Source organism: Capsicum annuum, chromosome 3 (genome assembly GCF_002878395.1).
Source record: "Capsicum annuum cultivar UCD-10X-F1 chromosome 3, UCD10Xv1.1, whole genome shotgun sequence".
NCBI lineage: Eukaryota > Viridiplantae > Streptophyta > Magnoliopsida > Solanales > Solanaceae > Capsicum > Capsicum annuum.
The window spans coordinates 218573786-218585703 of record NC_061113.1 but is presented as its reverse complement, the minus strand read 5'-3'; the positions used below and the strand labels follow the sequence as shown (position 1 = coordinate 218585703).

Below are 11918 nucleotides of genomic sequence, written 5' to 3'. Positions count from 1 at the left end.
AAAGCAATACATAAGATTTTATTTTCAATACCATAAAATTCTGCAACTTTAACAATCGAATTAGCAATAAAATTTTCAGTATGTTTACGATCTTCATCATACAAAAAAACTAGAACACGTTTTTGCATAACAAAATTACTATCTATCCAGTGACAAGTAATGATTAAATAATCATTTTTATTAACAGCACAATCAAGATCAGAAGTTAGAGTCATTCTACATTGAATATTTTTTAGCAATGTAGATAAATAAAATAATATTGTGAATAAAAGCATCAGAAGAAGGAAAATTGAAAGACAAACAACCCACAACTACCATTTTTGCTATTTCTTCTTGGCCCCTCAATTTATTATACTTCTTAATTACCCGACCGGTTGCTGGGTTCATTCTAGTTTGTGTTGGTCCACCAACATCCTGACCACCTTTTGCAATAAGTAATTCTCTTTCGTGATTATCACTTATATGTCTCATTAACGTACCCGTACCCTTTGCTTGCCTCCTCTTTTATGCTTATATATTTATTGACAAATATCGCATTGTACCTCAGTATCTGATATACGTGTAAAAAATTATCATACAATACTAGTTATTTTACGAGCTCTTGGGGGACAGGGAGGACGAGGAGGACGATTAACCGATTCAAATCTAATATTAGTATTTCCTAATGCGGGTGTCTCACCAATATTTTCATCATTTTCATCTAAATCAACTGCATCTACTTCATTTTCTTCTTCTATACCGTAATTTTTCTGAGCTTCTACATAATTCATATCGTGAGCACCTACACCTACTTCTTCCTCAAAAGTTTGACTAAGCTGTACCGGAGGCGGAGGCACATGGGTATATCTACTACTTGAAGTACCTCTACTGCTTGTAATTCGTTTTTGCTACCACTTCCGGGATAATTATTTTTTACACTTTTAGTGGGAGGTTTCTTAATTTATCCATAATATAAATCAAACTAAAAAAATTCAAAATACACAGATATAATAAAATTAAATATTCAACAATTAATACACTAATTAAAAATTAAAAGTAAGAGATAGAACGACAATACCAAATTTTGAAAGTATCTGAAGGTTGCGACTTTAGAAACTTCCACTTGTACTTTGTAATCGCAAAATTTAAAAATTAAATTGAGTACTTTAGGAAATATATAGAATATTTGAATTTTGAGAATTGAGATTTGAGAGAATGAAAATTGTGTGGAAAATGATTTGAAAGTGTAAGGTATTTATAGGAATTTTTTTGGGTTTAAAAAAATATTTTAATTGAATTTTTTTTTATTTAAAATGGTCATTTAGCCCTTTTTGGGGCCCAAACGGCCATATAACCGTTGGGCCCAATGGTCAAATGGCCCAAACGGTCAAAAACAATCTTTTTTTTTTTTTTCTAAAAGGGGCAGGCTCTGGGCCGGTTAACCGGCGAGCCTGGACCGAGTTTGGTCCGGGCTAGATTAAACAAGCCCAAAAAATAACTCAACCCGAGACCCAGAACCCTACAGCCCATGGGCTTACCGTGCTGAGTCATACCGGGTCGGGCCGATCAAACCAGCTCGTTTGACAGGCTTAAACTAGATCAACATACATAAACATCTGTAAAAAAAAATTGTGAGTAAAGACTTAAAAACCTCTTAAAATCTGTTTTCCAAATTGTAAATTTTATATTTCATGTTTGAAGTTAAAATAATTATTCAAGAATGATCTGTTTTTCTAGGATCCTTTTTGCATGAAGGACAATGTTTTCCGTTGAAATCATCTATCTTGAAAATTCATTTTTGGATCATTTACTAGTTGTATAAAGTACGTAATAGATGACAGGATTATATCGATAAGTTTTAATAGTAGAGTTTGATAACAATAACTAATTGTTAGTTCAAGCAAGTGATGTGGCAAGATGCAGGCCGAGTTTCCTCAAAACCGCGCACATGAAGCCAAGCTAAGGAGTTCGTAGACTTGTCATCCAGTAACTTTGATACCATAAACAAGTGAAAGTGAAAAATTCTGATTTTTAAGGAGAAATCATTTACATCTCTTTTTCAAACATATTCTATGGTGTATACAGAAGTCCTTTATTCAAAGGAATATTTTCAGGTGAGTATCTGAGCACCAAATTAAACACCAACTACTGCACTGCTGCATGATGTGTAACAACTCCGTCCAACTTCAGGTTTAAAACTATGTTTGCAATTAGATATCTATGCCTCAAAATTGCATTCCGAGCTAGCTTAACATTACCAGAAGAAGTAACATCGGTGCGTTTAACATTGATTCCAACATAAAACCTTTAGTCTCGAGCATTAGCTGACTCCTGGCTGCAATACAGGAAAGAAAGTCCAGTTGTTCTGAATACCTGATTCCTTCCCAGCAGCCTTGTCACTTGTCCACCACTCACAGTCAACACTATCCTTCTCCAAGACTTCTATTTTCACATTGTCAAAATCAAAATCTTTGCTTGAACCAAATGTAATATTCCGGTGCTTTCGATGACATTGATCTTCCCCACTTTCTGAAGCTTTCCTAGGCAATCCATATGTTTTTTCTTCGACCATAAAGCTTCCACTGTTCGTTTCATTGGTTAACAAATTGGAGACATCCATTGACAGAGTCTCTTGCGAATGTGACATGACGGGCTCCTTTTCTCTACAACTTGGGACGTCTTCTCCAGTTAGTTCAAATGAAACTCTGTGATCAATTACAGCTTCCTCAAGTTCAGATCCATTATCAGAATTGGCAAGAGATGCTACCTCGGAAATTTGGTTCTCCAAAAGGTAACTATCTCGGGAAGGAGGTTCCCCACCGTTTGGAGTCACAGTACCAGAACCAAGCCTGGAAATCCCACCGTTCGGGGTCAGAGTTCCCGAGCCCAGTCTAGAGCCCCAGCCACTTGGTGTCAATGATCCCGAGCCAAGCCTTGAACCCCATTTTCGAGTGGAGAAATGTTCATAACCAAGAAATCTTGGAGGCTCCCCCTTACGGAACTCAATTATAGGGCATTTCCCAGGGAAAGGCGAGGAGGTGCCAGAATTTGATATTACTGAACCTGGAGATATTAGATTACTTCCTGGACTTCCTGGATCTTGATAAGGCACAAACTCATACTGGGACAAGGGGAACTTATAATTGGACCCACTATATCTTCTGTTGCGGGCCAGTGATGATGTCAAAAGCTGCGCAAAAGGCACTTCTGGTGAAGGCGGAGTGGTCATATGCACCGGCTCAGGTGGGGGAGTAAAATTAGCAGTAGATGGTTCAGTAGTGAATGTAGAAAAAACAGGTGGGGAAACTAACTGTGTTTCATGAGCATAAGGACCAATTGCAAAAATAGACGCAGTCCCATTAGGAGAATATGCATTGATAGAGAGGGATTTGAGAGAGAGTAATCCAGCGGGTGACTGGGTGGCAGAAGGAGGATCAGACGGAAGAAAGGATGCAGGAGAAGAGGGAGGAGCTATAAAGGGAATTACAATGGTGGCTGAGTGGTTTGGATTTTCAGTAACTTGAACAACAGGTCCAGGTGCTGCTGCAGGTTCAGGAACAAGGACGGCATGACCAATTCTTTTGCTGTGCTTGTGAGAACCAAAACACCAGTATAGACTCCAGCAGCTTCCCCATCTTCTCTTCTGGAACCAAAAAGTTAAATTTGTGAGTAGTAAATCTTCAAAGGACAATTATGAACATAATTTTACACTTTTAGACATCTGTAAGACTCAGCATTGTAATAAGCACATTAAGCTCCATTCTTAAAGTGCCAAACCAAACTGAGAAGGCAAGGATGACAACACAAGTAAAATTTCAAACTTGAAGTTCTATAATTTTCACATTGCTCGATCTTCAAAGGAAAAAGACAAGCAGATAACCAAACTGTAGAAAATTCTAATACTCAATGTTATACACACACATAAATCCCTGCTAGCTAAATCATCTTGAAACTTCGATACGCTTAGTCAAGCATCTCAATAATGTTGTTGTATGCAACATTGAAATCTTAAACCAGCACAAGAAGCTGCAACATTAACAGACTTCAATGTTGAACAGAACCAACCTACAATGTCAAAATATAAAGTTGGTGATACATAGATTTCAAAGTGAACATGCTATCAAGAGACCAAAACAACTAATATTTGTGTCTTAAAGTTGTTAACATAATCCTATCATACTCAAGTTTGAAATTTTCTTACATGTCCTAATTGTCTACGTCAAGTATAGTTTATGGAGAAAACTAGTACCACATTCTCTTTCAAAATATTCAGAGTTTAAACTTGTCAATTATTAGGTCATGTGAAAGGAGCTGAAGTATTGACCAAGTTGACTCTGATAAAATCCCTTGGAGTACCAAATTCCTGCACTAACAAAAATACTATGTACGTTGAATATTGTATAGCAGAACTTAAGTGCAACCATTTTCACGATGATGCAGCCTCATTTTCCTAATCATAGCTTGTATAAATTAGAAACAAGAACTAAAAGTGCATATAAACCAGAATAAAAGTGCTTATGCAAAGGCCAGTTGTCATACAGTTAGACATGAATCTGCAAAGTAAAAGGCAAGCATCCTGAACAAGAATGGCAAGTGTAGAAGGATAAGTTGACTCTAAACTTTTGCTGGTATTTCAGTTCTAATTCTCTAGCAGCATAGAGACCTTTAGTCGTAGAAAGAATGCTTGATGCAAAAGCAGAGCACCAAGTTCTCAGTTGAAAAGCTGCCTAAATGCACAACCACAGGGACTAGAGTTTACTAACACCCACAAGAGAGAAGAAGATCCCACGAACTTTCAGCACTGATTCAGACTATAAATATGGCTTCAAGACAATAACCAATTATAGCTATGTGGGATATCAAGAATGATTAGGGGAATAGGAAAAGGTCTACAACATTCAGAGAACCGCTATATTGTCAAAGTAGTTTAGTTCCAAGGAAAAATCCAAATCTTCTCTCCACTGACTCGATCAAAACTACTATGCTCCGATCTCCATTAACCCATCATCCAGTCTCACAACTTCCAAAATTTCATAAACAACCTCACTTCCATAGGCCGTTTCTAATCCCAAAAGCTGGGTACATATCAGAAAGATGGAGAAGCAAACCTATGCCTACAAGTGTGCATATATGTCTTCAATTGAAACTGTAGAAAAGAACCACAGTAAACCATGTAATGCAATAGAACGTAATGAAACTGGCTCTATTCACTAATTTCCGAAACATTATATTAAATCCACCGTTGCACACAAAGCAGATTGACTCATTTCTCACAGTCCTCAATTTCCTCTATTTTACGGTCATAGCTTGCAGATTTCAACTACTTTTCCCTGGAAGTTACAATCGCAACCTCATATAGTATCCTCTAGGCTAAAAGACATGATTTCTTTATCAGATTAATAATCAAAGCATTCAAATCAGATACTTATTTTCAAGGGCAGTAGGTCTTGTTAAACTAACGCGGAATCAAAGAGAATTTCCTCAAACAATTCTTCTATTAAAGCTAGGTTCAAAATATGTTGTTTCAGTTGGATGCTGTGTTCTTTCATGGCACTGCTCCCCTCGTTGACTTTGATCTGTATCACATGATCCAGCACTATATATGGTCACACGATAGGTGGTGAACCAAGAATCATCGAGGAGAAAGAGAACTTTTTATTGCTTAAAAGATCTTCAAGATAGACAAAAAGGAGACCCCCCAAACTGGGCCACGATGCTGAAGAAGTTTTCACCTTCCTACACAACCCAGCAGTTGATCTTAGCTCAAAAGATGAGAAAAGTACTTCTTAATCCTACTCGGTCCACATCCTAATAGCCAGGTTGATTTCACAGATGGTCACTCAACTAATAACTCAAAAGTACATCTTTCTTCTTGATTCCAATTTTTTTCAACAAAGAAAGTGCCTTTTTAAGATAATAATAATTTAGTTGAGTGACCATCTCAGAAATCAACCTCCTTAGAGCCCGAAGATTGTAGCAGAACTCCCATTATGCAATCTAAATTTCTCTAGCTTTTCCCTCTACATGTGTCCCTATCCTCTAATCACCTTCAACAAATTGAAATCCCCATAATCTTCATGACTATCTTTTGTAGGCCACAGATTTACAGAGGAAGCTTCAGAATCCACAATAGACTGAATTTTACATATCTAATCACCGCGAAACGATCATCAATCTCCCCTAAAATCTTATATCATACAGCACAACTATTATTTGAGTAGTCAGTCATTCATGATCACCATCATACATACAAAAAATCGTTTCTTCACCAGCTTCCTTTTCTTTACCCCATCCATTTTCCTTCCCCCTTTATTTGACAATTTTCAGATCATCGCCAGCTGATAAATGTAACACCACCAAAATTCCACCATCAACCAAATCTCCAATCCAGTCCAAAAAAGGATCTCAAAAATAATCAGTAACCAGTAAACCTTTTTATTTTTTGAAAAAAAAAAAACACGTTTTTTTTATAAATGTGGTGTTCCGGCCAGCTTTCGCGCACTAGACGAAATCCACGGGAAAAGAAGATAAAAAGTAACACAAAAATCATGAATAACTTTAAAACTTTATCAACCAGAAGCTATAATAATTACAAATTACAGTACATGCTATACTATCGTAAACAGAAAGAAGCAAATGTACTGTTATATATATACCTGCACTGTAGATGGTTGAACTCTACTTTCTGCATTAACTATAGCTGAAGCGGCAGCATTTACAGTATCTACAGTATTTTGTACGCTACTCATGCTTTATACTCCACTAGAAGGAAAAAAAAAACTACAAAATAGTTATAAATTTTTCGTTCGCCGGCGGAGAATGATGATTTCCGATAAGTCGACGGTGGCCGGAAATTAAGAAAGAAAATGGGGAGACATTCGAAGAAGAACAAACACAATAATCGAGAAAAGACAGCGATTTAAGAAGAAAAAAGAAAGAGAAAATTAAAAAGTTAATTAATCGGTCCGTTTATCTTTATTTGTCCAATACTCCTTCAATTTCTAAATATTTTCTCCGGTCCCTTTTTTGGTTACAATTTAACTTGACAAATTCAATAAGAAAATAATTAATAATATAATTATTTTACCATAACATCTTATTAAATAATATTTATATTATATATTAAAAATAACTTTATTAAAAAATAATTAATCTTGAATATAAAATAAAAAAAATATTTTTTCTTAATATACTAAAAATAATAAATAAAAATAAAAATATAATTAAAAATTTGTAACAAATAAAAACAAATGGATGGAGAGTATTATTTGTCCAACACTCCTTCAATTCCTAAATAGTAGTAACTGTCTCCTTGTTAAAAATAATTAAAAAATTATGATATAGTTAGCTATTTTTTGACCTTTTCTCTTAATCATAAATATAATGAAATACTTATATGATGAAAAAGAAAATATTAAATATAAATAAATAAAAATAATTTAATTAATTAGTTTTTGGAAGAAGTATATTAAATAAAATATGATAAATATTTAAAAATGATTGAATTATTAAATGTTGGTGCATTTTATTATTAAAATAAATTAAAAGACAAGACATTAGTAGACATAAAGTGGAGAAAGTGGTGTCACTATTCTTGTAACTCACCACGTTATTTTTTGAGTTAGTGAATGTAAATTATGGTAAAGATGATCATTAGTTTTTGCAACTCATAGGACTATTAGTTCTTGTAACTTATATGACCATTAGTTCTTGTAACTCTCTTGTTCATTAGTCCTTGTGACTTCATGACCATTAGTTTTTGTAACTTAACATCGAGACTATTCATGTATCCACATTACTATCTCTCAATCAGCCTATTTAATATATGAAAGAATCCATCACCTATAACTAGTTATGTTTCTTCCTTTGATGTGTAGAAGATAAAGATGTGAAGTACAAAAAGGAGTTGAGACAAAGAAAAATTTCTAGGTGTTCAATATATTTACTATATCAAAAAAAAATAATAAATATATTAGTGAAGGAAAGAGTTGAGACAAAGAAAATATTCTGAGTCTATAACAATATTCGTACAAAAGAGAGTAATTATATTAGTGAAAGAAAGAGTAGAGACAAAGAAAATATTCCAAGTCTTTAGCTATATTCACAATACAAAGAAAGTAAATATGTGTTGAAATAAGGTATTCTAATGGTGGAGTTTTGATTCTTTAACTAATTCGGAGTTTCTAGAATTGTACATCGTTGATGAGTTGTTGTATCTTGAAGGGAACAAGTCAATAGATATACTGTTGGATCGAACTAATCCGGAGGTGCTTGAGTTGTACATCGTTGATGAGCTGTTATATCTTAGAGAGGACAAATCAATAGATATATTGTTGGATCAATGCATATTATACCGCAGTGAGCTTGAATCTCCTTAAAGACAACTAGATATCCGCGCCTCAGTCAAAAAGAAAATTATTTTAATTTTTTTATTTTTATTAATTTTATTTCAAATATAATTATTTATTATTTATTATAATTGTGATATATTACATCAATATTAAATTGCACCCACAAAATGATGGTAAATAACATTATTAACGTCTATTTTATTATATTAAAACACATTAGAACAAACGAATGTATTAGAAAAAGAGAGTGAGTCTCTCTCTCTCTCTCTACTCTCTAGCTGTTATTTTTTAATTATGTAGGGAAAGTGGGGTCAAAAATAACATTAAAGCAAAGATCTGTGGTATTATATTACGCATAAGATGGGGGGAGGTGGGCATGGATAATGTTAGAAAATTGGAATTATTAGTGAAGAAATGGAATGACGGAAATATCCTTGTGTTATGGTTGAATTTATTGAGATGCCATTAAGCGGCGCAAGATAGATAGGTTTGGCTATTAATGGCAAAAATGACGCCAGGGGTGCGCATTTATTGTTACGGGTGACAGAAGAGAATGCGCATTGTGCTACCGCGTGATGTTTTCACTCGGATCACGTGACCATCGTGATCTCTCAATTGTTTGCTTTCTATTTTTTAATTTGTTATTTCTCTATTTCAAAATTATCTTACGTGTTTTTCTTTAATGTGTTTTTGCTGAAAAAATGTTATTTTCTTCATTTCAATTTCAAGAGAAAAGACATCTTTTTCTCTCTAAATTTGTCCTTTAAACTCACTTTACCACTTAAATTTAACTTTCGTTTATTTACTTCCCCTAACATCTTTAAAGTGTATTAATTTCACCCCTTAAAACTAAATACCACTCTCACAAAGGAGAGTGTGTTACACTCACCTATACATCACCGACACGTCGGAGCCACGTCATTACCACGTAAGAAATTACTATTTTTCTAAAGAAAAATAATCCCCCACATATTATTTTTATATATTTAAAAAAAGAAAAAAAAATATATATACTATTTTATTTATATAAATATATATATATATATAATTATCTATATATATTTATATATATTAAATAAAAAAGACACCCCTCACCCCTATTTTCTTTCTTCTTCACACCCCTACCCACCATCCCCATCCCCTACCCTACACTTAACGTTGCCCCCCACCCCCCTGCGCCCCCGGCGGCTCGATTCCAATCCAATCACCATCGCAACTTCGCCGGCAACGGCTCGATTCAATCACAATACAAACAAATTAGTGGTCAGAATTCAAAAGGACAAATTAAACTTTCCCATTTCTACAATACACTTTTCATCTCTTACATCTTTAACAAATTTAAATTCTTGAAAAATATCAAAAAAAATATGGCTTATTCTTCTTTTTCCTTTCGACTCTCAAGCCTTCAAATTCAAACCCCACTTCTTAAAATATTATTTTTTCTTGATCAATCTATGAACATTAGTGGTGTTCATACCAAATCAATACTTAAACCATCATCAACCTTAGTTACTACAACAACAAAATTCAATCTTTATGAGATTCTTGGAAGTAGAAGTCTATGTAATAGGTATTGTCGTTTGATGATGCACCGGAGAAGAAAAGGGTGTGGGGTGTAGGTGTGGGTATGAGGTGCGGGGTAGGGATGAGAGGTGAGGGAGGGTGGGGGCATTAAAGAAGAAAAAGTTTGATTTTATATATATGCGTGTGTGTGTGTAAAATAAGTGGGAAAGAAAGAAGCAAAATCTGTTTTTTAAATAATAAACGCGCCTTTAAAAAAAAATGTCACGTCAGTATTAGGGGTGAAATAAATACAGTTTAAAGATGTTAAGGGGTAAATAAACAGAAATTTAATTTAAGTGCTAAAGTAAATTTGGAGGACAAGTTCAAGGGAAAAATCATGTCTTTTCTCCAATTTAAATGATGTAATAATCATGTATTTTCTCCAATTTAAATGATGTAATTTAGCAGAAGGAGTTGCAAAAAGGTGAAATGACTTAAAATTTATGGTCTAAATTTTTAAGTGACTATAAATTATTTTAATAAAATTATTAATTTAAAATTAGATTGTATCATGTTATTTTTGAGACCGACTAAACGAAATATGATCATATAAATTGAATAGGAGTATAGTTAGAGCTATCAATATGGATCAGGCTCGTTGAGTCAGCCCGGTTCAGTCTGTAATTTGATAGGGCTGGCCTATGATTTTTATAACTCGTTTTAAAATATGACTTTTTAGTTTGGTCTGTATAAGCCCATTGGCCCGTAGGACTTGAGCAATATGGGTTGGACTGATCCGCGGGCCAAATAAAAATAATTAAAAAATAAAATAGAGTACTAAGAATTAAAAAAAAAGTCCAAACTTAAAGTTTATTTGGACCACCATAGATATTTAAATATTAAATATGTTTATAGAATATATAAATAATTAAAATGCTAAATTCTTTAAGGAATCAAATATGTTTGATGAAGATAATGTGCCGATGTTGAACACGCTATAACTCATAAGTGCCATGAGATTTTATTTTTTTTAGGAGTTCATTTTCATTTTTAAAGGACTAAATATTGACATTTCTTTGTGTTTTATTGTAATCAATTAAAACAAAAATAGGTTAATATTATTATTTAGTTAGTTATATTGTTACTCTTTAACATTTCGTTTGTTTTTTAACATCTCTATTTGATTTGAATTTGGTGTCAAAAGTTATTTAATTTCACGAATTATTTAATTTTTTTTATAAATTTGAGACTTGATTATCAAGTAATAATTTCATGTAATATTATATTGTACATACTTATATAATTAATAATTTAAAATTTAAATTAAGATTATAAAAATAATATATTTTAAAAAGTGGGCTGACCAGTGAGGGCCCGCAGCTCACATGTGATGGGTTGGACTTGCTATTTTCTGGTTTATCATGTTAATGGGTTAGCCCGACTTGACCCGTCAAACTTCAAAGCTTGTGTGAGCTAGCCGATGGGTTGAGCCGCCGCCTGTCCCGTATTGACAGCTCTAAGTGTAGTTAGCAGAAAATTATAATTATTTAATTTTTATTTATTTATCTTAAGATATAATATAAACTATTTAGTTTGTTGAAGTAATTATAATTTAAAAAAACAATTAATAAGATAAAAATAAAAAATAATTAGTTTTAATTTAAAAATTTTTAAATACTAAATAATTTAAGCTAACTACTTTTAAAAATCTGGACATAAAAGAAAGGCACTAGGGAGTATGTTCTAGCCAACTCTAGCCAATAGTAATATTTTCATAATTATAAAAAATAGCAAATTGTATTTTGTATTTAACTAAGCTGTTGCTATATAAATACATATACAACAATATTTACCGCACTTGTTTTATTCAAATTAGTTAAGTTAAATAAGGAGTAATTATCCCATAAATTACTCTTATTTAAATTAGTAATTTTTTTTTCAAATCAAACTCAAATATAAAGATTAGTATTTTCATTAACTTTTAAATTTTAAAATATCATTCATATATCTCTAACTATTTTTTCTTGTTAGTTTTTTTCATTTTTTTAATCTTTTTTTCATTTTAATTTCTTTTTCTTTTTTTTT

General features: G+C 32.9%; 1 protein-coding gene across 2 annotated transcripts; it reads right to left on the bottom strand.

Annotated features, from left to right (window-relative positions):
* Window positions 1-1961: 1961 nt before the first annotated feature.
* Window positions 1962-7018, bottom strand: LOC107863237. Of its 2 annotated transcripts, none has more exons than XM_016709061.2 (2): window positions 6636-7018; window positions 1962-3622 (listed from the first exon to the last, which is right to left on the bottom strand). In XM_016709061.2, exons 1-2 carry the CDS (start codon window positions 6726-6728, stop codon window positions 2300-2302), a joined length of 1416 nt encoding a protein of 471 aa, XP_016564547.1. In that variant the 5' UTR covers window positions 6729-7018; the 3' UTR covers window positions 1962-2299. The 2 variants fall into 2 exon arrangements, with proteins under 2 accessions (XP_016564547.1, XP_016564548.1); XM_016709062.2 differs by lacking the exon at window positions 6636-7018 and adding an exon at window positions 4519-6606.
* Window positions 7019-11918: the final 4900 nt, after the last annotated feature.